The sequence below is a fragment of the Ornithorhynchus anatinus genome, chromosome X5 (genome assembly GCF_004115215.2).
Source record: "Ornithorhynchus anatinus isolate Pmale09 chromosome X5, mOrnAna1.pri.v4, whole genome shotgun sequence".
NCBI classification, from domain to species: Eukaryota; Metazoa; Chordata; class Mammalia; order Monotremata; family Ornithorhynchidae; genus Ornithorhynchus; species Ornithorhynchus anatinus.
Genome location: NC_041753.1, coordinates 3,656,364 through 3,681,269, shown reverse-complemented (window position 1 = coordinate 3,681,269; position 24,906 = coordinate 3,656,364). Strand labels below are relative to the sequence as shown.

At 48.2% G+C, this 24,906-nt stretch overlaps 3 protein-coding genes, 4 non-coding genes and 1 pseudogene across 7 annotated transcripts; 5 read left to right on the top strand and 3 right to left on the bottom strand.

The window, feature by feature from the left end:
- Positions 1-472: 472 nt before the first annotated feature.
- On the bottom strand, positions 473-20,383 carry LOC100080645 (annotated as a pseudogene).
- Positions 7,546-7,949, bottom strand: LOC100080622 (histone H2A type 1). The gene has a single exon (XM_001506251.4). It carries the CDS (start codon positions 7,936-7,938, stop codon positions 7,546-7,548), a length of 393 nt encoding a protein of 130 aa, XP_001506301.1. The 5' UTR covers positions 7,939-7,949.
- On the top strand, positions 9,627-9,698 carry TRNAE-CUC. Its single transcript has one exon. It is a non-coding gene; the product is annotated as a tRNA-Glu (tRNA).
- Positions 10,192-10,263, top strand: TRNAD-GUC. Its single transcript has one exon. It is a non-coding gene; the product is annotated as a tRNA-Asp (tRNA).
- On the top strand, positions 12,354-12,425 carry TRNAG-GCC. Its single transcript has one exon. It is a non-coding gene; the product is annotated as a tRNA-Gly (tRNA).
- On the bottom strand, positions 16,433-16,892 carry LOC114808002 (histone H2A type 1-like). The gene has a single exon (XM_029055176.2). The coding sequence runs from the start codon at positions 16,856-16,858 to the stop codon at positions 16,466-16,468; it is 393 nt and encodes a 130-aa protein (XP_028911009.1). The 5' UTR covers positions 16,859-16,892; the 3' UTR covers positions 16,433-16,465.
- On the top strand, positions 17,142-17,607 carry LOC100089126 (histone H2B type 1-O). The gene has a single exon (XM_001511875.3). The coding sequence runs from the start codon at positions 17,173-17,175 to the stop codon at positions 17,551-17,553; it is 381 nt and encodes a 126-aa protein (XP_001511925.1). The 5' UTR covers positions 17,142-17,172; the 3' UTR covers positions 17,554-17,607.
- Positions 20,384-23,589: 3,206 nt separating the features above from the next.
- TRNAN-GUU lies at positions 23,590-23,663 on the top strand. Its single transcript has one exon. It is a non-coding gene; the product is annotated as a tRNA-Asn (tRNA).
- Positions 23,664-24,906: the final 1,243 nt, after the last annotated feature.

Here is a 24,906-nt window from a genome sequence, read left to right as displayed (position 1 = left end):
AGTAATTTCTCGAGTCTCTTATTGAACTTTCCTGCTTCCCCAGCGGACGTGAGCAAACACGGTCACTCCCTCTTGCAATTTTCTTGATCGACCAACAGTCTGGGATAACTACATGTTAATGGGGTACAGGGTTTTAATTCATCCTTTATGAGAGCACATTCCCTACTTACTAGGAAAACATAGGAGTTAGGTAATGGGCTCTAGTCCCCACTCCCGAAAGAGCACGGGCTTGGGAGTTCTAACCCCACCCCCCCCCCCATTTGTTTACTGCGTGACCCTGAAACTTAGCCGAACCTCATCTGTAAAACGGGCATTGAGATTACTACCTAACCCAATCTTGCTTGGGTTCACCTCAGCACCTCGCACACAGTAAGCTTTTAAACACACGCACTTCAGCCCAATCCCCTTTTCGTTTTACTGAAATACCCTCCACAACCTTCAAGAATGTTCCAGCTCTTTGCTTGAGAAAGTGGGCGGCCCTTAAAAGGGCCTTTGGGTTTTTGCTGTGGTTTTGAGAAGAGCTCCTACAGCTCAGCCGCCGAAGCCGTACAGAGTGCGACCCTGGCGCTTGAGCGCATAGACCACATCCATGGCGGTGACAGTCTTCCTCTTAGCGTGCTCCGTGTAGGTGACGGCATCGCGGATCACGTTCTCCAGGAAAACCTTGAGCACCCCGCGGGTCTCCTCGTAGATGAGACCAGAGATGCGCTTGACGCCCCCGCGGCGAGCCAGGCGGCGGATGGCGGGCTTGGTGATGCCCTGGATGTTATCGCGGAGCACTTTCCTGTGCCGCTTAGCACCGCCTTTCCCCAGCCCCTTACCACCCTTCCCGCGCCCAGACATGATGCCCTCTCTAATCCTCCTCTAATGAGTAAACTAGAAGCCGCTCAGCCGTGCTTATATAGCCAAGAGATCGACCTCGTTGAGAACTACAGAGACACCACCTGATATTATGTCATTGCTTCTTTCGCCTCTGATTGGCTCTTCATCTGAGGACTCCATTTCCCCCTCCTCTGCCTAAAAAACGTTTCTTCACCTTATTCACCTCAAGTGGGGGGGTTGGGGTCATCAATCCGGCCCCCCCATCCTCAACTTAATTGGGGATTGGGTTATTGATGATTATAATAACAGTTATTATTACTAAGGGGGTTGCGGTTATAATTATTATATATTACAAATTCTTACATAATGCATCATATTATAATAACTATAGCATTATTATTATGGCTATTACTAAGGGGATTGAGTTATTCGACTCCCGGGAATGTGTGCATAGCACTGAACTAGGCCCTTGAGAGAGTACAGTAAGTATAGGAGGGAAAGCAAGTTCTGAATCCTCATTTTACAGGTGAGGAAACTGAGCCACTGAGGTTGATTCAATATAGATTGCAGCAAAACTCCCTTTCCTATATGCCCCAGTAGCTCTGAGTTGGTTTATTATCATAATAATCATTATATATTATATCATATGTTATTATATATTATACATTATTGCTACGGGGGTTGGGGTTAGCAATCCGTAGACTTCATTAGGGGAGGGGGGGCCACTTAAATTTTGATTAGAGGGGTTTTATTTATTTTTTCATTTTATGATTATTAGACTGCCTTTGAATAATGGACATTCTGACTCTGGGAAGAGTATCTGCCCTGTTCCTACAAGGGTTACCATGGCAGTGGAGGAGTGGGACTGAGAAGGAGCAGAAGCAGTAAGGCCTAATGGTAAGACCGCAGTCCTGGGTTAAAGGGTTCTAAGGCCAGCTAGACCAAATTGTGTTTGTGACCTTGGGCAAGTCACTTAACTTCTAAATGTCTCAGTGACCTCACCTGGGAATTAAATCTTCCTCCCTCTAACTTTGACTGTGAACCCCACGTGAGACAGGATCTGTGTCCAACCTGCTTATCTTGTATCTACCACAGCTCTTGTTACAGTGCCTGGCACATAGTAAGCACCAAGTACCATTAAAAAAAAAAGCAAACTGACTTCTCCCAAATCATCATCATCTCTGTAACCTCCTAGTCACAGCTTCTGAAGGAGCTAAAGTCCAGGCACTCCTCCCCACCCAAGACCATCACCCCCTCTAAAACTGGAGTCAGTCAGTCAGTCAGTCAATCGTATTTATTGACTATTTACTCAGTGCAGAGCACTGTGCTGAGCACTTGGGAGAGCAAAATATAACCATAAACAGAAACATTCCCTGCACACAGTGAGTTTACAGTCTAGAACAGGAGACAACCCCAAAGAGGTAACCACAGCCACACTGATGGCAACGCTTCGCTTTTTATATCGCAAGGTTAAAAGGGATTCTTGATTCTTTTCTGTGACAGGTGTTGATGATTACTGCAGTATTTGGAAGTGTTTACTATGTGCCAAGCACTGGATTAAGTGCTGGAGTAGATATAAGGTAGTCAGGTCGGACATATTCCTTCCCTGCCCCACATGGGGCTCACAGTCTAAGTATCTATCAATTAAATTAACTGAACGTATTTATGCATTCATTCATTCACTCCTATTTATTGAGCACCTGCTGTGTGCAGAAATCTCAGACAGAGTTCTTCATCTTCCCTCCCAAACCCTGTCCTCTCCCTAACTTTCCCATCATCATGGACTGCACAACCATCCTACCCATGACACAAACCTGCAAAGTTGGTGACATCCTTGACTCTGCTCTCTTATTCACCCCACACGTCTAATCCGTCACCAAAACCTGCCGGTCTCACCTTTGCAACATCGCCAAGATCTGCCCTTTCCTCTACATCCAAACCACTACCATGTTAGTACAATCACTCAACCCATCCCAACTGGTTTACTGCATCAGCCTCCTTTCTTGCCTCCCAACCTCCTGTGTCTCCCCACTTCAGTCCATACTCTGCTGCCCTGATTATTCATTCAATAGTATTTGTTGAGCGCTTACTATGTGCAGAGCACTGTACTAAGCGCTTGGGATGAACAAGTCGGCAACAGATAGAGACAGTCCCTGCCGTTTGACGGGCTTACGGTCTAATTGGGGGAGACGGACAGACGAGAACAATGGCAATAAATAGAGTCAAGGGGAAGAACATCTCGTAAAAACAATGGCAACTAAATAGAATCGAGGCGATGTACAATTCATTAACAAAATAAATAGGGTAACGAAAATATATACAATTGAGCGGACGAGTACAGTGCTGTGGGGATGGGAAGGGAGAGGTGGAGGAGCAGAGGGAAAAGGGGAAAATGAGGGTTTAGCTGCGGAGAGGTAAAGGGGGGATGGCAGAGGGAGTAGAGGGAGAAGAGGAGCTCAGTCTGGGAACGCCTCTTGGAGGAGGTGAGTTTTAAGTGGGGTTTTGAAGAGGGAAAGAGAATCAGTTTGGCGGAGGTGAGGAGGGAGGGCGTTCCGGGACCGCAGGAGGACGTGACCCAGGGGTCGACGGTGGGACGGGCGAGACCGAGGGACGGCGAGGAGGTGGGCGGCAGAGGAGCGGAGCGTGCGGGGTGGGCGGTAGAAATAGAGAAGGGAGGAGAGGTAGGAAGGGGCAAGGTGATGGAGAGCCTCGAAGCCTAGAGGGAGGAGTTTTGGTTTGGAGCGGAGGTCGATAGGCAACCACTGGAGTTGTTTAAGGAGGGGAGTGACAGGCCCAGATCGTTTCTGCGGGAAGATGAGTCGGGCAGCGGAGTGAAGAATAGGCCGGAGTGGGGCGAGAGAGGAGGAAGGGAGGTCAGAGAGAAGGCTGACACAGTAGTCTAGCCGGGATATAACGAGAGCCCGTAACAGTAAGGTAGCCGTTTGGGTGGAGAGGAAAGGGCGGATCTTGGCGATATTGTAGAGGTGAGACCGGCAGGTCTCGGTAACGGATAGGATGTGTGGGGTGAACGAGAGGGACGAGTCAAGGATGACACTGAGATCGCGGGCCTGAGAGACGGGAAGGATGGTCGTGCCATCGACGGTGATAGAGAAGTCTGGGAGAGGACCGGGTTTGGGAGGGAAGATGAGGAGCTCGGTCTCGCTCATGTTGAGTTTTAGGTGGCGGGCCGACATCCGGGTGGAGACGTCCCGGAGGCGGGAGGAGATGCGAGCCCGAAGGGAGGGGGAGAGGACAGGGGTGGAGATGTAGATCTGCGTGTCATCTGCGTAGAGATGGGAGTCAAAGCCGTGAGAGTGAATGAGTTCACCGAGGGAGTGAGTGTAAATGGAGAACAGAAGAGGGCCGAGAACTGACCCTTGAGGAACTCCGACAGTTAAAGGATGGGAGGGGGAGGAGGCTCCGGCGAAGGAGACCGAGAATGACCGGCCAGAGAGGTGAGAGGAGAACCGGGAGAGGACGGAGTCCGTGAAGCCAAGGTGAGATAAGGTATGGAGGAGGAGGGGATGGTCGACAATGTCAAAGGCAGCAGAGAGGTCAAGGAGGATCAGAATGAAGTAGGAGCCATTGGATTTGGCAAGAAGAAGGTCATGGGTGACCTTAGAGAGAGCAGTCTCGGTAGAGTGGAGGGGACGGAAGCCAGATTGGAGGGGGTCTAGGAGAGATTATCTTTCTACAGAAAAGTTCTGGGCATGTCACTCCCCCAGTTGTTTCCTATCAACCTCCATATCAAACAAAAACTCCTCACTATTGGCTTCAAAGCTCTCCATCACTTTGGTCCTTTTTATCTCACCTCCCTTCTCTCCTTCTCCATCCCGGTCCGCTTACTCCGCTCCTCTGGTGCTAGCTTTTCACTGTGCCTCATTCTCATCTGTCCTGCCATCGACTCCGGGCCCACGTCCTACCTCTGGCCTGGAACTCCCTCCCTCCTCAAATCTGCCAAACAATCACTCTTTCCCCTTCAAAGCCCTACTGAAAGCTCACCTCCACCAAGAACCTTCCCAGAATGAGCCCCCCTTTTCCTCAAATCCCCCTTCCCTCTGGGTCGCCTCGACTTGCTCCCTTTGCTCTACTCCCCTCTCCTCATCCCACAGCACTTATGTACATCTGTATATATCTACAATTCTATTTGTATTGAAGTCTGTTTATTTGAATTGATGTGTATATATCTATAATTCTATTTATTTGTATTGCAACCTGTTTACTTTTTTGAAGTCTGTCTCCCCCCTTCTAGGCAGTAATCCCTATGTGGGCAGGGCTTCTCTCTTTATTTCCAAATTGTACTTCCCAAGCTCTTAGTACAGTGATCTGCATACAGTAAGCATGCAATAAATACAATTGAATAAATGACTAAGTGCTTGGAAAGTACAATTCAGCAATAAAAGAGAGATAATCTCTGCCCATTCCGTGCTTACAGTCTTGAAGTAGGGAGAAATCAAATAAGGAAACAGACATCAAGAACTTACCGGGTGCAGAACATTGTGCTTGGGAGAGGACAGTATGACAGTATAACAGACACATTCCCTGCCCACAGTGAGTTTACAGACTAGAGGATCAGCTCTCAGGAATGAGGGGGCAAGAGCAAAACAATTGAGAATTAAGGTCCCTAATAACCCTGCACCTACATGTCTCTGATGGATCTCTTATTAATTGGGACACCCCTTAATTGGAAAAAAGAAACCTCAAAATAAAAAAAAAAAACACCCAAACACTAACGTTGTGGAGCTGGGTGGGGGGAGGAAAGAACAGAGGGAGGGCTCCCAAACACCGTCCTGTTCTAAACAGTGGAACAGATACAAGGTAATCAGGGACTGCCCCACCTGTGGCTCAGTCTTTATCACCACTTTAGATATAGTAACTTGAGGCACAGAAGTTAAGTAACCTGGGCAAAGTGACAAAGAACATGGGGCAAAGTAGGAACTCTTTCCACTCACACTACTGCCTTAACTAATTGAGGACTTATTGTGTGCAAAGCACTTGAGAGAGGACAATTACATCAAATCTATCCCTGCCCAAAATAAGTTCCCATGGTGCTTAAGCCTTTGCCATGATACAAGGTTGGACATCCAAGGAGAACCACTCCACTACGTTTCTTACTTACATAGCTGGATCAGTACGTTTCACTGTTTCTTTAATGTAACGGCTCTTTAATGAGTAGATGGGTGGCTCTGAAAAGAGCCTTTGGTGTTACTAGAGCAAAGTGGAAAAGATTTAAGCTCTCTCGCCTCGGATGCGGCGGGCCAGCTGGATGTCCTTAGGCATGATGGTGACCCGCTTGGCGTGGATGGCGCACAGGTTGGTGTCCTCGAAGAGCCCCACCAGGTAGGCCTCGCTGGCCTCCTGCAGGGCCATGACGGCCGAGCTCTGGAAGCGCAGGTCCGTCTTGAAGTCCTGGGCGATCTCCCGCACCAGCCGCTGGAAGGGCAGCTTGCGGATCAGCAGCTCGGTGGACTTCTGGTAGCGGCGGATCTCCCGCAGCGCCACGGTGCCGGGCCGGTAGCGGTGAGGCTTCTTCACGCCGCCGGTGGCCGGGGCGCTCTTGCGGGCCGCCTTGGTGGCCAGCTGCTTGCGGGGCGCCTTGCCGCCGGTGGACTTGCGGGCCGTCTGCTTCGTACGAGCCATAACCAACAAGCAAAATCACTTCAGAAGCTCGAAAGAGAAATAGAAAGAGGCGCCTTGGCCTCTCCTATTTATAGAACTAGCCCTCTCCTCATTGGTCAGCAAATTTCGAAAATCCCGCCCAAACAGACAATTGGCTCCTCCGCCCCAATCCTTTCAAGGATCATAGACGCCGCTTTTTGATTGGCTTAGGCGTCATTCCTTCCTATTCTCCCCTTTTTATCTCCTCGTTAGTCATTTTAACTGCTCGTGGGTTTTCTTACCCGCCGACCTACGTTCTTCTTTACTTTCCCACCATGAAAAACTGCACGCTTAAAGATAACCAGATCTTACTCGCCTCCCAGCCAACTTTTTTCTAAAACTTTATCAACTTTCAGAAACGTCCTGCCCGCGGTCAGACCTCAATGCCCCCCAAAACGGGGGGGAGTATCCATTTACCATTTGAAAAGCCCGCGTTGAGACGGGATTGGATGATTTTAGGAAACGTTTCAGGGCCTCCCTTCCACGGGAAAACCAGTGTTGAACTCGGTTCTCAATTTTTGTTGAGCCAATGCATATATAGCTTTTTTAAAACTGAAAAAACTATTCTGAAGAGAGATTTATGTAACCTTTCCCATAAAGATTCTAATCCCAGCTCCGCTACTTGACAGCTGTGTGACTTGGGGAAAGCCATTTCTCTGTGCCCCAGTTAACTCATCTTCATCTGTAAAATGGAGATTAAGATGAGTGCCACGTAGGACAACCTGATTGCGCTATCTAACCCCAGCCCTTAGAACATGGCTCAGCAAATAGTAAGCTCTTAAATACCACTATTGTTATAATTAGAAATAAAGGCAAACAACGCACAAATTAGGGAATGTCCAAATAAATCCCCACCGTCCCCCGACCTGAAAGCTACAAGCCTAGCGTTTGATTTCCTGTACGTGAGACCCCTATTCTTTGGAAAGGTTGGGGCTTGGAATATATAGGTTTGAAAACTGCCACGGCAAGTGCTTCATCTCTTAATCTGAGAGTGTGGGCGGCTCTGAAAAGAGCCTTTTGGTTTCAGAAGCTTTTTTTAAATTAGACACAGGATAAATAAGGACTTCATTTGCCCTTGGCCTTATGGTGGCTCTCGGTCTTCTTAGGCAGCAGCACGGCCTGGATGTTGGGCAGGACGCCGCCCTGGGCGATGGTGACCTTGCCCAGCAGCTTGTTGAGCTCCTCGTCGTTGCGGATGGCCAGCTGCAGGTGCCGCGGGATGATGCGGGTCTTCTTGTTGTCGCGGGCCGCGTTGCCCGCCAGCTCCAGGATCTCGGCCGTCAGGTACTCGAGCACGGCGGCCAGGTAGACGGGCGCGCCCGCCCCCACCCGCTCCGCGTAGTTGCCCTTGCGCAGCAGCCGGTGGACGCGGCCCACCGGGAACTGCAGCCCGGCCCGGGACGAGCGGGACTTGGCCTTGGCCCGAGCCTTTCCGCCCTGCTTTCCACGACCAGACATAGCGATAAGACTTTTCTTCCTAGCGGCAAGTAGAAAATGCTAAAAAAAAAAACCTGCTTCTAACCGGGTGCTTTTATAGGTCGTATAGGTAGGCAAACGAAGTCTTTTGATTGGTTAGATTTCATTATCATACTGGCCAATAGAAAGCCAGCTTTCGAATCCCCTTATTTGCATACAAGTTAACCCAGTTTCTTCCAATCAAAAGAAAGTATAGACAAAACCTTATTTGCATACACTCCCTATAAATACCGGACCGCCGGGAGCTGGCTACACTATTTTCTCCATTGGCTAATTAAATTAAGATTTTCGGTATGCCTGAACCAGCCAAATCAGCTCCAGCCCCCAAAAAGGGCTCTAAGAAAGCGGTGACCAAAGTCCAGAAGAAGGACGGGAAGAAGCGCAAGCGGAGCCGCAAGGAGAGCCTACTCCTCTACGTGTACAAGGTGCTGAGCAGGTCCACCCCGACACGGCATCTCGTCCAAGGCCATGGGGCATCATGAACTCGTTCGTCAACGACATCTTCGAGCGCATCGCCCGGCGAGGCTTCCCGCCTGGCGCACTACAAACAAGCGCTCCACCATCACGTCCGGGAGATCCAGACGGCCGTGCGCCTGCTGCTCGCCCGGGAGCTGGCCCAAGCACGCCGTGTCCGAGGCACCAAGGCCGTCACCAAGTACACCAGCTCCAAGTAAAACGACCGCGAGGCTTTTCGCACTCCGAACCCAAAGGCTCTTTTCAGAGCCACCCACACCGTCTCAAAAGAGCTTTATCGCTTCTGTTTGACTTCCAAATTATTGTGTGGGGGGAATATTTAAAGCAAGTCCTGCTCTTGAGGTCAGCCAGTGGGTTTCATTTGCCCCGTTTGAATAATAACTTCCTACTTAAATATTTTAAGCTTTCGTGTGTTAGAGTAAGACGGAGGCTGCTTAAAAGGGTGGCAAATGCCTACTTTGCCTTTTAGGGAAGGAAATTTTAATGCGTTATTTCTTAAAAAATTTACTGTGACCACTTTTGCCCCCACCCAGGATCGGTCCGAATTCACTCGGTTCAGTTCCTAGGGGAATTGAAAGTTCTCCATTAAGGGATTAACATTGTTGGGAAGCGTTCTTAAAGAAATAACTACCGAAGGCGGGAAACAAGACTTGGGAGGGCGGGAAATTCAGAAACAAAAGGCTAATATAGAATTGGGCGCTAGGGGGTGGGCTCCTACCGCGAATATCTATTATTATAGTATTTGTTAATAATAATAATTACTGTGGTATTTGTTAAGTGCTTACTATGTGCCAAGCACTTGGATGTATTCAAGGTGATCATGGTGAATACAGTTGGGTCTCACAAGTCTAGATGGGAGGTAGTAGGATTTAGACTCTTTTTTACAGCTAAGGAAGGTGAAGCACAGAGAACCTAAGCGATTTGCCCAAACTCACCCAGCAGGCGCGTGGGAGAGCTGAAGTTAGAACCCAGGTCCTGTGACTCCCAGGCTCGTACTCTTGCCCAGGCTCGGAATCTTGCCATCTGGCCATGCTGCTTCTCAAGGCAATCTCCATTGCTGAGGCGGATCCAATTCATTTGTTCACCGCTTCGCTTTCATAGAAACTCCTGCCTTAAGCTTGATTTTCTTATCTGGATTCTGTGGGCGGCATTGACATTTTGCATGATATGCTCTGTACGAAATGCATAGGTAAGTTTCCCTGGTGGTCTAGTGGTTAGGATTCGGCGCTCTCACCGCCGCGGCCCGGGTTCGATTCCCGGTCAGGGAAGGAAATTTTTTTTTTCCCCTTACACACAATGGAATCTCCTTTTCTAAATTGTAAACAACTATGAACCAAGGATTTTTCAAGCATTCGTCCTCTGCTGCTTCCTCCCCTGAGCCTCTGGTCTGTAGCTTTTTGCGGCCAGGAAACGATTCTACTGTGTTTTATTGTATGCTCCCATGCGCTTAGTGCAGAGCGCTGCTCACCGTAAGCCCTCAGTCAATACGATTGATTGCTTGATTGGTGGCTATCCCGGCAAACGCTAAACCTAAAGCCTTGCCCTCGTCCGTTGAAATTATCCGAGCTCCCACCCTGTCACTAAGGGATCTTTCTCCGCTAGTGTGAACAAACTAACCCAGGAGGCCGCATTAGATGCTAATATCAACCTCGATTTAGCATCCCGCACTAAGGCTAATTGTTACAAAGCGATCCTGATTGTTCTGTTTGCCTTCCTATGCTTTTGTGAAGGAGCACAACTTCAGGTTTTCTTATAAAGTCATCCTCGTTAGTATAGTGGTGAGTATCCCCGCCTGTCACGCGGGAGACCGGGGTTCGATTCCCCGACGGGGAGGCCTTAATATTTTGGCGAGCCTTTTGTTTTGATGCTTGTTGGTAAGCGCTTGCTTTGTGGCTTAACAAATACCATCATTCATTCATTCATTCCTTCGTGAGCAAAGGGGTTGTGTGGTTGGAAAAGCTAAAGAGGTGAGATCGTAGTAGAAAGGATATTACCTGGGGAGAAGAAACAATTAACCTGAGAAGTACTCCTAGAGGAGGAGAGCTCCCGTAACGCATTCCGGCGATGCCAGAGGAGAAGCAGGATGTCTCACTGGATAGAGCATGGGCCTTGGAGTCAGAGGACCTGGATTCTTGCCCCAGCTCCACCACATACCTGCTGTGTGATCTCGGGTAAGTCACTTCACCTTCCTGGATCTCAATTCCCTCACCTATAAAATGAGGATAAAGACTGGAGACCACCTAGGCCTGGAAGTCAGAAGGACCTGGATTCTTATCCCAGCTCCGCCCCTTATCTTCTATGTCACCTTGGACAAATCACTTAACTGCGTCTCAGTTACCTCATCCGTAAAAGGGGATTGAGACTGTGAGCTCTATGTGGAACAGCGTCTGTATCCAACCTGATTAGCTTTATCGACTCCCGGGATTAGTACAGTGCCTGGCACATAGTAAGCTCTCAGTAAATGTACCTTTTTTTTAAAAAAAAAAAAAGGAGCCTCAAGTAGAACTTGGACTACATCAAACCTGATTAGCTTGTATCTACCCTGATGCTTAGTAGAGTGCCTGGCACATAGTAAAGCGCTTAACAAATAATTAACGATCCTCTTCCTAGTTGAAAGAGCCCGGCCCGGGAGTTGGAGGACCTGGGTTCTATTTCCGGATCTGTCAGTTGCTTGTTGTGTGACTTTGGTCAAGGCGTTTAACTTCTCTGTGCCTCGGTTTCCTCAACCGTAACATGGGGATTAAATACCCTCCTACGTGGACGGTGACCCCTGTGAGGGATAAGGACAGTGTCCGAACTTATTAACTTGTACCTAGTCCAGGATGTTAGACACATAGTAAGAGCTTAAAAAATACCATGAAAAAAACCTACCCCCAACCAGAATGTTTAAACCTTCTAGTTCTGTTGGCTAGCCACCCTTACACTTCTGCCCCTCCCCTGCTCTGCTTTGTCTAGAATCAAAACACTGAGATCCTACAACTTTCCAAGTATGTGCATCCTGCTTCTCTCCCCACTGCAGTCATTAATTCATTCACTCAATTGTATTTATTGAGCGCTTACTGAGTGCAGAGCACTGTACTAAGCGCTTGGGAGAGTCCAATACAACAACAGACACATTCCCTGCCCACAATCACAGTCGAGAGACCCGAGTCAATTGCCCACACATCCTCCCTCCCCGGCAAAATCCTGCCTGAATCTGAACTCCCTAAACAATTTGAATAACCCACTATCCCCACAACACATTAATATACGTCATCATCAGCCGTATATATTTATATTAATGCCTGTCTCCCCTTCTAGACTATAAACTCGAAGTGGGCAGGGGACATGTCTACTAACTGTTATATTGGACTCTCCCAAGAGCTTAGTACAGTGCTTTGCATACAGTAGCTCTCAATACAGACTGACTGAGAACTGTATTAGGCGCTTGGGAGAGTACAATACAACAGAATTGGTAAAAAAAAATTCGCTGCCCACACCGAACTTACAGTCTAGATTCAATCGATCCAACTGACTATGAGCAAAGCCACTGATAAAGGATAGTTGCTAACATATCCCCTGTTGCTTTTCCTATCTGAATTTATGTAAGCAGATGGATATGGGGAACTCCCTTGAGTGAAGATCAGAAGGTCATGGTTCTAATTCCGGCTCCGCCGCTTGTCTGCTGTGTGACTTGGGGCAAGCGACTTGGGCAGTGACCTTGGGCAAGAGATCCAGATCTCTGCGCCTGCAGTTCCCACATCTGTAAAATGGGGATGAAGACTGTGAGCTCATAGTGAGACACAACTGATGAACTTGTATCTACCCCCAGCGCTTAGAACAGTGTTTGGCACATAGTAAATGCTTAACAAATGCCAACATTATTATTATTATTATTATACGGTTTAGTTTGATAAAAGGTATGCATAAAAGCTGTTTCTGTAGCATTGGTGGTTCAAGTGGTAGAATTCTCGCCTGCCACGCGGGAGGCCCGGGTTCGATTCCCGGCCAATGCATTGGTTCTTTTTAATTTTGGGTTGCAGCCCAAATCATTTTGAAATCAATCCAAAAAAAAAATTTCTGTAAAAATCATTCAACACCATCCTTTCCCGCTGAATACTGTCGCTTTAGAATGGAGTAGAAAGTTTGATGATGTCAGAAGAGGGAAAAGAAAGAAAAATTAATCTCCCCGTCGGGGAATCGAACCCGCGGTCTCGCGTGACAGGCGGGGATACTCACCACTATACTAACGAGGATGTGAATAGGAGGTTTTTTTTAAGATTTCAGTTCTTCGAAAAAAGACATTCCAAAGTGGTTATTGTGTCTTTATTATCAAGGAATGTGTCTGCTTATTGTTATATTGGACTCTCCCAAGCGCTTACAGTGCTTTGCACACTGTAACCGCTCAATAAATAGGACTGGATGGAAGAATGCATAAGCGGATGAATGAACGAACGGACGGACGGACGGACGGACGGATGGACGGATGGATGGATGAGTTCATATTAGTAGAATTCTACAGAAACGCTCTGGGCATGTCACTCCCCTCCTCAGAAACCTCCAGTGGTTGCCTATCAACCTAAGCTTGAAGCAAAACCTCCTCACTCTTGGCTTCAAAGCTCTCCATCACTTGGCCCCCTCCTACCTCACCTTCCTTCTCTCTTTCTACTGCCCACCTCGTACACTCTACTCTTCTGCCGCTCATTTCCTCACGGTCCTTCGTTCTCGTCTGTCCCGACATTGACCCCTGGCCCACGTCCTTCCTGGAATGCCCTCCCTCCTCACATTCGCCATACTAACTTTCTTCCCCTCTTCAAAACCCTATTGAAAGCTCACCTCCTCCAGGAGGCCTTCCCAGACTGAGCCCTGCCTTTCCCTCTGCCTCTCCTCCGCTCCCCATTCCCCCTACGCCCTCCCTCTGCCCTACCCCTTTTCCCTCCCCTCAGCACTCGTGTATATATTATCTATTACTCTATTTTATTAATGATGTGTATACATCTATGATTCTCCTTATCTTCATGGTATTGATGCCTGACTACTTGTTTTCTTTTGCTGTCTTTCTCCCCCTTTTAGACTCTGAGCCCGTTGTTGGGTAGGGATTGTCTCCCTTGCCGATTTGTACAATCCAAGCGCTTAGTACAGTCCTCTGCATACAGTAAGTGCTCAATAAATATGAATGAATGAATACCTTCAATTCTCTGCTTTAGGCATTGCTTATTTCCCGGGCCTTCTGGATAAGAGAATGCTCTCCCTCCTCACATCTTCTAAACTAGCACACTCCCCCCCTTCAAAGCCCTACTGAAGGCTCACCTCCTCCAGGAGCCCTTCCCAGACTACGCCATTTTTGCTTTTGCTCCAAGCCCCCCCCCCCCAGCACGTGTTTATATGTACATATTTATAATTCTATTTATTTTATTAATGATGTGTAGACCTCTATAATTCTATTTACTTATATTGATGCCTGTCTCTCCCCTTTTGGACTGTGAGTCTGTTATAGGCAGAGACTGTCTTCACTTGTTGCTGAATCGTACTTTCCAAGCGCTTAGTAAAGTGCTCTGCACACGGTAAGCATTCATTAAATACGATTGAGTGTATGAGTAAATAATAAAATAAGGTCAGTAGTGACATCACAGCTCCTCTGTGGACACGTGAGCGGCTCTGAAAAGAGCCTTTGAGTATTGCAGTTCGAATTGGATGAGGCTTTAAGCCCTCTCGCCACGGATGCGGCGGGCCAGCTGGATGTCCTTGGGCATGATGGTGACCCGCTTGGCGTGGATGGCGCACAGGTTGGTGTCCTCGAAGAGCCCCACCAGGTAGGCCTCGCTGGCCTCCTGCAGGGCCATGACGGCCGAGCTCTGGAAAGCGCAGGTCCGTCTTGAAGTCCTGGGCGATCTCCCGCACCAGCCGCTGGAAGGCAGCTTGCGGATCAGCAGCTCGGTGGACTTCTGGTAGCGGCGGATCTCCCGCAGCGCCACGGTGCCGGGCCGGTAGCGGTGAGGCTTCTTCACGCCGCCGGTGGCCGGGGCGCTCTTGCGGGCCGCCTTGGTGGCCAGCTGCTTGCGGGGCGCCTTGCCCCCGGTGGACTTGCGGGCCGTCTGCTTCGTTCGAGCCATGACCTAGAAAGCACAACCACCCAGAAGAGATAGGGGAAAAACGATGGGTCATCCTCTTAGCGCGGAAGCGCTTTATTCACAACGTCGCGTCCCGTTTGGATGCAGCAATATTTAAAATTCCCTCCTTGTGAGCCGCTTGGATTCTTCTCCTCATTCATTCCGGTTTCAGCTGGACAGTCTCTTGGGTTATTGAATTTCCAAACCCCTGCACTTATTATTTCACCTTATAATAATAGTAATTGTATTTGTCAAGCGATCACTACCTGTCAAGCACTGTTCTAAGCGCTGGGGTAGATACAAGGAAATCGGGTTGTCCCACTTGGGGCTCCCAGCCTTATTCCCCATTTTACAGATGAGGTAACTGAGGCACAGAGAAGTTAAGTGGCTTGCCCAAGGTCCCACAGTAGACAAGTGGCGGAGTCGGGATTAGAACCCATGACCTCTGACTCCCAAACCTATGCTCTTTCCACTAAACATCGCTGCTTTTCCTCTTTCTCTGCAGCCTGACCTACCTGATTCTTCAATTCATTCATTCAGTTCATTCATTTGCGTTTATTAAGCACTTACTATGTGCGGAGCACTGTACTAAGAGCTTGGGTAAGTACAATACAATAAAGAGTGACAATTCCTGCATCAGAAATCGTCTCTAAATTGTTCTTAGGTAGGGTATAACATGCTGCAGCTTAGTCAGCAATGATATCTCGGGCAGACTCGCGTCCGCAATTGAAAAGGAACCAATTACATACACATTCAGTTTGTAAAGTTGATTGCTTTTGAGAATTTCATTTGGAGAAGTGGGAAATGGTTTATTCATTCATTCATTCATTCATTCATTCATTCAATCATATTTACTGGGCCCTTACTGTGTCCAGAGCACTGTTCTAAGCGCTTGGAGAGTACAATTCAGCAACAAAAAGAGACAATCCCTGCCCACAACCAGCTCACAGCCTAGAATAGGGAGACAGACATCAAAACAAGTAAACAGGCATCAATAACATCAATATAAAAAACTAGAATTTGAAATATCTATACACATCAGAAAAAATAAAACAGGCATTAATATGAATACATAGGATTATAAATATGTACATATATACATAAGTGTTGTGGGGCAGGGATGGGAGTCGAGCTAGTTGGGGCAGGGTTGGGTCGGGGGGAAGCTGAGGAAAACGGGAGCTTAGTTTGGGAAAAGAGATTCCATACTAGGTACTAATGTCTGCTATCAGAGAAAGAATCATCACAAGGTGAAAACCTGACAAGAAATAAGTTTTATAAGGTTTGATTATCTTCTATAAGATGATTGGAGAAGCACCATGGTTTAGTGGAGAAAGCACCGGCCTGGGGTTCAGGAAATCTAATCCTGGCTCTGCCACTGTCTGCTGTGTGACATCAGGCAAGTAAGTCACCTCGCTTCTCTGGGTCTCATTTACCTCATCTGTAAAATGGGGATTAAGAGTGTGAGCCCTGAGTGGGATCAGATAAGGGATGAGGCACAATAAATACGATTGAATGAGTCAACGAACAGGACTGTATCCAACCTAACTTGTATCTACCCCAGTGTTGGGCAGAGTAAACGCTTAACAAGGACCATAATAATTTTTCTATAACCTTCTTAAACTTCCAACAGGGTGAAAGTTGGCCCATTTCTACTTTTCTCCAAACCCCATATTCCTCGGTAAAACACTTGTTGATAATACACACTTAACAAGGGGTATTGCAGGAATGCAACTATCAGGTTGCAGAACAGAAATCAGCTTCGATTTTGAAAATTCGATAGTTCACTGCCTGGAAAACACCTAGGGACCAGTGGTCAAAAGGCTGCCCCCTAAGAGATGACTGGAGATAGAGTAACAGCTCTTTTGTGAGAATGTGGGTGGCTCTGAAAAGAGCCTTTGGTTTCAAGCTGTCTGTCCTTGTTCTTATTAGGTTGTTGTTTCTTGAATTTATTTGCCCTTGGCCTTGTGGTGGCTCTCGGTCTTCTTGGGGAGCAGCACGGCCTGGATGTTGGGCAGGACGCCGCCCTGGGCGATGGTGACCTTGCCCAGCAGCTTGTTGAGCTCCTCGTCGTTGCGGATGGCCAGCTGCAGGTGCCGCGGGATGATGCGGGTCTTCTTGTTGTCGCGGGCCGCGTTGCCCGCCAGCTCCAGGATCTCGGCCGTCAGGTACTCGAGCACGGCGGCCAGGTAGACGGGCACGCCCGCCCCCACCCGCTCCGCGTAGTTGCCCTTGCGGAGCAGCCGGTGGACGCGGCCCACCGGGAACTGCAGCCCGGCCCGGGACGAGCGGGACTTGGCCTTGGCCCGAGCCTTTCCGCCCTGCTTTCCTCGACCAGACATGGCGACGAATAGTATAAAATCCAAAGCTTGTTTACTAGAAAATAAAAACGTAGAGTGAGGAGTTGAGCTAAGCTTTCTTATAGAATTTGAAAGGATCCAAAGGGAGCGATTCTATTGGCCAGAGCATCCTTTGTCCTCCCAGCCAATAGAAAGATGACATTGGGATCCTCTTATTTGCATACGAAACAATAGTATCTCCTCCAATCAGAAAGGGCAATCCAGAAAACCTCATTTGCATGTGAGCCCTATAAAGGTAGAGCCCCGGAGAGGAAATAATATTGTTCTCTAAGTGGGTCTGTCTGTAGTCTCCTGATATGCCTGATCCCGCCAAATCCGCTCCCGCCCCCAAGAAGGGCTCCAAGAAAGCGGTGACCAAGGCGCAGAAGAAAGACGGGAAGAAGCGCAAGCGGAGCCGCAAGGAGAGCTACTCCATCTACGTGTACAAGGTGCTGAAGCAGGTCCACCCCGACACGGGCATCTCGTCCAAGGCCATGGGCATCATGAACTCGTTCGTCAACGACATCTTCGAGCGCATCGCCGGCGAGGCTTCCCGCCTGGCGCACTACAACAAGCGCTCCACCATCACGTCCCGGGAGATCCAGACGGCCGTGCGCCTGCTGCTGCCCGGGGAGCTGGCCAAGCACGCCGTGTCCGAGGGCACCAAGGCCGTCACCAAGTACACCAGCTCCAAGTAAAACGACCGCGATCCTTCTCGCACCCTGAACCCAAAGGCTCTTTTCAGAGCCACCCATATAATCTCAAAAAGAGCCATATTCACTTTTAATCCTAACCCTCTCTTCAGGCTCGCATCTCTTCCTGCCTCCAGGACGTCTCCACCTGGATGTCGGCCCGCCACCTAAAACTCAACATGAGCAAGACTGAGCTCCTCATCTTCCCTCCCAAACCCGGTCCTCTCCCAGACTTCTCTATCACCGTGGATGGCACGACCATCCTTCCCGTCTCTCGGGCCCGCGATCTCGGTGTCATCCTTGACTCGTCCCTCTCGTTCACCCCACACATCCTATCCGTTACCAAGACCTGCCGGTTTCACCTCTACAATATCGCCAAGATCCGCCCTTTCCTCTCCACCCAAACGGCTACCTTACTGTTACGGGCTCTCGTTATATCCCGGCTAGACTACTGTGTCAGCCTTCTCTCTGACCTCCCTTCCTCCTCTCTCGCCCCGCTCCGGTCTATTCTTCCCTCCGCTGCCCGGCTCATCTTCCTGCAGAAACGATCTGGGCCTGTCACTCCCCTTCTTAAACAACTCCAGTGGTTGCCTGTCGACCTCCGCTCCAAACAAAAACTCCTCACTCTAGGCTTCGAGGCTCTCCATCCCCTTGCCCCTTCCTACCTCTCCTCCCTTCTCTCTTTCTACCGCCCACCCCGCACGCTCCGCTCCTCTGCCGCCCACCTCCTCGCCGTCCCTCGGTCTCGCCCATCCCGCCGTCGACCCCTGGGTCACTTCCTCCCGCGGTCCCGGAACGCCCTCCCTCCTCACCTCCGCCAAACTGATTCTCTTTCCCTCTTCGAAACCCTACTTAAAAATCACCTCCTCCAAGAGGCGTTCCCAGACTGAGCTCCTCTTCCCCCTCTACTCCCTCTGCCATCCCCCTTTACCTCTCCGCAGCTAAACCCTCATTTTCCCCTTTTCCCTCTGCTCCTCCACCTCTCCCTTCCCATCCCCACAGCACTGTACTCGTCCGCTCGACTGTATATATTTTCGTTACCCTATTTATTTTGTTAATGAATTGTACATCGCCTCGATTCTATTTAGTTGCCATTGTTTTTACGAGATGTTCTTCCCCTCGACGCTGTTTATTGCCATTGTTCTTGTCTGTCCGTCTCCCCCGATTAGACTGTAAGCCCGTCAAACGGCAGGGACTGTCTCTATCTGTTGCCGACTTGTTCATCCCAAGCGCTTAGTACAGTGCTCTGCACATAGTAAGCGCTCAATAAATATGAATGAATGAATGGATGGATGGATGGATGGATGGATGGATGGATGGATGGATGGATGGTATCCTGTCAATTACTTTACTTCTGGTCTATGTGCTATGCGAAATAGGGGCTGTATTCAGTCGGATTTATTGAGCGCTTACGAATACCTATATTTGTACCTATCCAAGCATTAGAGTACTTGTTCAAATTAAAGCTAAAGTGCTGTTGTAGAAAAAATAATTTCGGTTGAACCTCCAATTTGTTCCATATGGAGCTCACCTTAATCTGCATTTGCAGTCAAGTGCCTTGTCGCACAGCAGGTAAGTGGGGGAACCGGTATTGGACCCCAGGGCTTAAGCCTACCAGGTCACACTTGGTGTTAGGTACACGGTGATAATTATATTGGTTAAACGCTTACTAAGGTAATAATACAATTATTGCAGCGAAGGGAAATGACCTGCCCCAAGTCACCCAGTAGAGAAATGGCAGTGCTGGGATTAGAACCCAAGTACTATGACTTTCAGGCCCATACTCTTTTCCACTAGGCCAATATATCTGGCTGTCTGAACTGGCCTTTCAGAGATCTAAGATGGTCTACCACTTACCTCTCGGGACACAATCATAGCCGCTAGTTCCCATCTTCCCCCTATCCAGTGAATAGAGGTGGGGAGATATACCCGTGATTCTTAAGCATCCTATTCCACTACATCTGTGGCCCAGAGACTGTTCTGAACCCTTAACTCGGTTGGTTGGCCTCTGCCCACCTCCCTAGGCCTTGGAAACGTACCCAAAGTAACTTGAGGCCAAAACTTCCACTCCGCACCCGCGATCTTGCCCTGCCCGAGTTTTTCAAACCAACGTCTACATGGGTTCAATAGCTTCCAACACTTGAATGCCTTCCGCCGATTTTAACCGTCTACACTCCCTATGCTTTCAACCACCTGCAGGCCCAACAGGTTTCACCCCGCCGGGGTCCACCGACAGGGGATAACGGACCATGCCTTGGCCTATCTTAACAAAGAGTTACGCGTTTCACGGTGCAATAGGAGCAAATTGAAGCGAGCTAAATAGGCTCGTTAGCGAAAGAACTAGAAATAATTAACTAGTTCGTACTCCATTCCCCCCCATTAAAAGCTCCATCATTCTACCTGGTGGTTTTGCATCGTTTCAGCTCTTTAAGTGAAAAGGTGGGTGGCCCTGAAAAGGGCCTTTGTAGAGCTATGGGGTCAGAACTGGACTTGGATGTTTAGCCGCCGAAGCCGTACAGAGTGCGTCCCTGACGCTTGAGCGCGTACACTACATCCATGGCGGTGACGGTTTTCCTCTTAGCGTGTTCCGTGTAAGTGACGGCGTCGCGGATGACATTCTCCAGGAAAACCTTAAGGACCCCGCGGGTCTCCTCGTAGATCAGCCCGGAGATGCGCTTAACTCCTCCACGGCGAGCCAGGCGGCGGATGGCGGGCTTGGTGATGCCCTGGATGTTATCACGGAGAACCTTGCGGTGCCGCTTTGCACCTCCTTTCCCCAGCCCTTTACCTCCCTTACCCCGGCCTGACATGGTGGTGAACAGAATTGAAGCAGCGCAAACAAAGCCTTTTTACTAAAGTAAGGCGGAAAGCGGCTCCACTGCCTTATCATATGCTTTTGCGGACCTGATTGAACACCGCAGACACGAGGTCCGCCCCCAGTTCGTCCCAACCCCGCCTCTTCCACTACGTGCTTTTCAGACCCACCCACCTCCTCAGAGCCAGGAGTTTCCTCTCCCACAGCGCTACCCTGACAGCGCCCCTAAAATCCGACCTCTCCCTCGGGAATCAATCTATCCACCAGTAGTATTTATTGAGCGCTTATATGCAGAGCATTGTAGTAAGCGCTTGGGAGAGTAAGCGCTTGTGTCTGTGCCGAATTGCACATTCCAAGCGCTTGGTACAGTGCTCTGCACATAGTAAGCGCTCAATAAATACTAATGAATGAATGAATGAGAGTACGGAGAAGCAGCGTGACTCAGTGGGAAGAGTGTGGGTTTAGGAGTCGGAGGTCATGGGTTCCAATCTCGACTCTAACACCTGTCAGCTGTGTGTCTTTGAGCAAGTCACTTAACTTCTCGGTGCCTCAGTTACCTCATCTAAAATGGGGATTAGGATTAATCACGTGGGACAACCTGATTATCCTATATCTACCCCAGCGCTTAGAACAGTACTCGGCACATAGTCAGCGCTTAACAAATGCCAACATTATCATTATTACTACAATATAGCAGATTTAGCAGGTACGTTCCCTGCCCATAATGAGTCGTTAGTGACTTGCCATGGAATTCTCATTCATTCAGTCAATCGCCTTTATTAATTCAACGGTATTTATTGAGCTCTTACTGTGTGCAGAGCACTGAACTAAACGTTCGGAAGATACAATTCGCCAACAAATGGAGACAGTCCCTACCCAACAACGGGCTCACAATCTAAGAAGAACTCTCTTTGCTGGAATGGTGCAGTAAACGGTTGCCTATTTCTTTCACAAACTCCTAGAACGTGTCATCTACACTCGCTGCCTGGAATTCCTCAACTCCAACTCTCTCCTGGACCCCTTCCGATCTGGCTTTCCGTCCCCACCACTCCACCGAGACTGCCCTCTCAAAGGTCACCCATGACCTCCTTCTTGCCAAATCCAGTGGCTCCGACTCTATCCTAATCCTCCTCGATCTCTCAGCTGCCTTTGACACTGTCGACCATCCCCTTCTCCTCCACACTTGGCTTCACGGACTCGATCCTCTCCTGGTTCTGCTCTTATCTTTCTGGCCATTCATTCTCGGTCTCCTTCGCGGGCTCCTCCTCCTCCTCCCATCCACTAACTGTAGGGGTTCCTCGAGGGTCAGTTCTTGGCCCTCTTCTGTTCTCCACCTATACTCGCTCCCTTGGTGAATTCATTCGCTTCCACGGCTTAAACTATCATCTCTACACAGATGACATCCAAATCTCCATCTCCTCCCCTGTTCTCTCCCCCTCCCTCCAGGCTCGTATCTCCTCCTGCCTCCTGGACGTCTCCACCTGGATGTCTGCCCGCCACCTAAAACTCAACATGGTCTAAAACTGAGCTCCTCATCTTCCCTCTCCCTGACTTCTCTGTCTCCACCCTCTGCTCCTCCCCCTTCCCCCTTCGTCTCCCCTCGGCCCTGTGCTCATTTGTATATATTGCTTATTACCCTATTTATTTTCTTAATGAGGTGTACCTGCCCTTGATTCTAATTATCTTGATAATGTTGTCTTTTTTTTGTTTTGTTGTGTTCTGTTTTGCTTTGCTATCTGTCTCCCCCGATTAGACTGTGAGCCCGTCATGGGGCAGGGATTGTTTTCTATCTGTTGCCGTATTGTACATTCCAAGCTTTTAGTACAGTGCTCTGTACATAGTAAGTGCTCAATAAATACGAAAGAAAGAAAGAAAGAAAGAAAGAAAGAAAGAAAGAAAGAAAGAAAGAAAGAAAGAAAGAAAGAAAGAAAGAAAGAAAGAAAGAAAGAAAGAAAGAAAGAAAGAAAGAAAGAAAGAAAGAAAGAAAGAAAGAAAGAACAGTAAGTGTTTAACAGATACCATTTAAAAAAAATACTCTAGCCCACCCTCCCCAGTCCCCAGGAAGGGCAGTTGAGTATCCCCAGCAGGGGCCTACAGGACGGACTCCCAGAACACTTCCATTGTATCCCAGATTTCTCCTAACGCAAAGAGGGAGAATCAGGGTTAGGGGAATTCCCACTTTTATGGGATTCCCCATTTTCCAGACACAAAGTCTGTCCCTTGGTCCCATCAGATAATTCTTAATTCCCACATCAGCGCTATTGCTGTTGTGGCTTTTTGTTTGGGTTTTGGTTTGCTTTGCTTTGTTTGATTTTTGGTTTTATTTTAGTTTTAATTGCATTCATTATGTGCTTACTATGGGTCAAGCACTCTTCTAAGTGCTGGGATAGACACAAGTTTATGGGATTCGACACAATCCCTGTCCCAACTGAGACTCACAGGACTTCAATATTCACCACCATGCATTCGCTTGTATCCACTCCAGTGCTTAGTACAGTGCCTGGCACCTATTAAGCCTTAACAAAAGCCATCATTTTTATTATTGTTATTAATAACAAATACCACAATTTTTGCTAATAGTAGTACTTGGACATCCGATTTCCAAGCACTAAAATTACCTGTGTTTGCAGCAAAATCACTCACCTCCCCGTCGGGGAACCGAAGCCCCATCTCCCGAGTGACAGGCGGGGATACTCACAACTATACTAACGAGGACCTGAGTGATAGATTTTTTAGAATTTCGGTTCTTCCAAAAGAGACATTCCAAAGTGGTTATTAGTGTCTTTATTATCAAGGAATGTGTCTGGTTATTGTTATATTGGACTCTCCCAAGCACTTACAGTGCTCTGCACACAGTAAGCGCTCAATAAATAGGCCTGGATGGATGGATGAATAAGTGGATAACTGAATGAATGAATGGATGGATGGATGGATGGATGGATGGATGGATGGATGGATGGATGGATGGATGGATGAATGAATGCTATCAATGAATAACAATGCTATCAAACTCCCAGAACGTTCTAAAGAGAAAATCCCAAGACTCCCACAATTTTTAAAAATTTGCTTAAAAGCAAGGGTAGAAGAATGTGCCGCTATTTAGGCCGGAAAAAGGGAGACTGAAGAAAGCTTTGACAACCTCCAGAAGCAACGATTCCTGATCCTTTAATTTTTTTCCATGCGTTCTTCCACATTTAAAGATATCCCCAAAAATGAAGCTTGTGGATGTCTCTGTGGCGCAATCGGTTAGCGCGTTCGGCTGTTAACCGAAAGGTTGGTGGTTCGAGCCCACCCAGGGACGATGATTTTTCTTTACTACACCTTCAATTTTGTTTCTGGCTCCAAATCCTCACTGACTCATGTAAGCAGGGGTATACCTTCTGCCATTTTCATGGCAAAAAAAAAGACCTCACAAGGGCAAGCCAATTATCCATCCCAAAACTTACTGTTTCTCCGAGGTTGGACACCACACAACTACTGAGGGAATCCAGCTAGATTCTAAACTCCTTGAGGACAGACAAGTGTCCTCTTGAACACCTCTGGGCATGTGGCCTGACATGAGTTGGGAGTCAGGAAACAGACCTGAGTTTGCATTTCAGCTCTGCCCTCACCTGCAGTGTACTTTGGGAAAATCACTTCATCTCTCTAGGCCTCAGTTTTCTCATCTGTAAAATGAGGATACCATGCTCCTTAGATTCTCAACCATGTAAGAGACAAGGACCGTAGCCATTCGTTCGTATTTATTGAGCGCTTACTGTATGCAGAGCACTGTACTAAGCGCTTGGGAAGTACAATTCAGAAACAGAGACAATTCTCTCTGATCTCATTATCTGTATCTACTCTAACCTTTAACCCAGTGCTTTGATGATAACAATAATAATAATAATATTTGTTAAGTGCTTACTGTTTGCCAGGCACTGTACTAAACACTGTAGTAGTTACAAGATAATTGGGTTGGACACAGTCCCTGTTCCACATGGGGTTCAAAGTCTTAATCCCCGTTTTACTCATGAGGTAAATGAGGCACAGAAAAGACAAGTGACTTCAAGGTCACACAGCAGGCAAGTGGAAGAGCCTGGATTGGAACCCATGTCCTGTTTCTCCCAGGCCCGTGCTCTTTCCCATAAATCACACAAACTGTTTCCTATCATTATTCTTAATAATTAGCCAGATACTGTACAAAGCCCTGGCGTAGAAACAAGTTGTTAGATTCGATACATTTCCTGTCCCACAAGGGGCTCACAATCTTATTCCCCATTTTATAGATGAGGTAATAGAGGCCCAGAGAAGTGAACTGACTCCGGCGAGGTCACACAGCAGATAAATGGTGGAGGCACTAGGCCACGCATCTCTAATCATCCTTATCACTGTCTCCGGATAGATCTTCACTGGAGAATAAGGACACAGGACTGGGTCCTGGAGAAAGTCAGAACAGTTTAGAGATTTGCCTTTCCTCTTATTCCAATCTAAACTCCTGGATCAGGATTTGAACCTCATTTTCCCCATCCTTGTCCCTCCCTCAACCCATGCCCCCTTTGTCAGTC

What these genes read in the sequence shown, in the direction of transcription:
- LOC100089126 (XM_001511875.3), top strand. Translation starts at nt 17,173, where the DNA reads ATGCCTGATCCCGCCAAATCCGCTCCCGCCCCCAAGAAGGGCTCCAAG.
- LOC100080622 (XM_001506251.4), bottom strand. Translation starts at nt 7,938, where the DNA reads ATGTCTGGTCGTGGAAAGCAGGGCGGAAAGGCTCGGGCCAAGGCCAAG.
- LOC114808002 (XM_029055176.2), bottom strand. Translation starts at nt 16,858, where the DNA reads ATGTCTGGTCGAGGAAAGCAGGGCGGAAAGGCTCGGGCCAAGGCCAAG.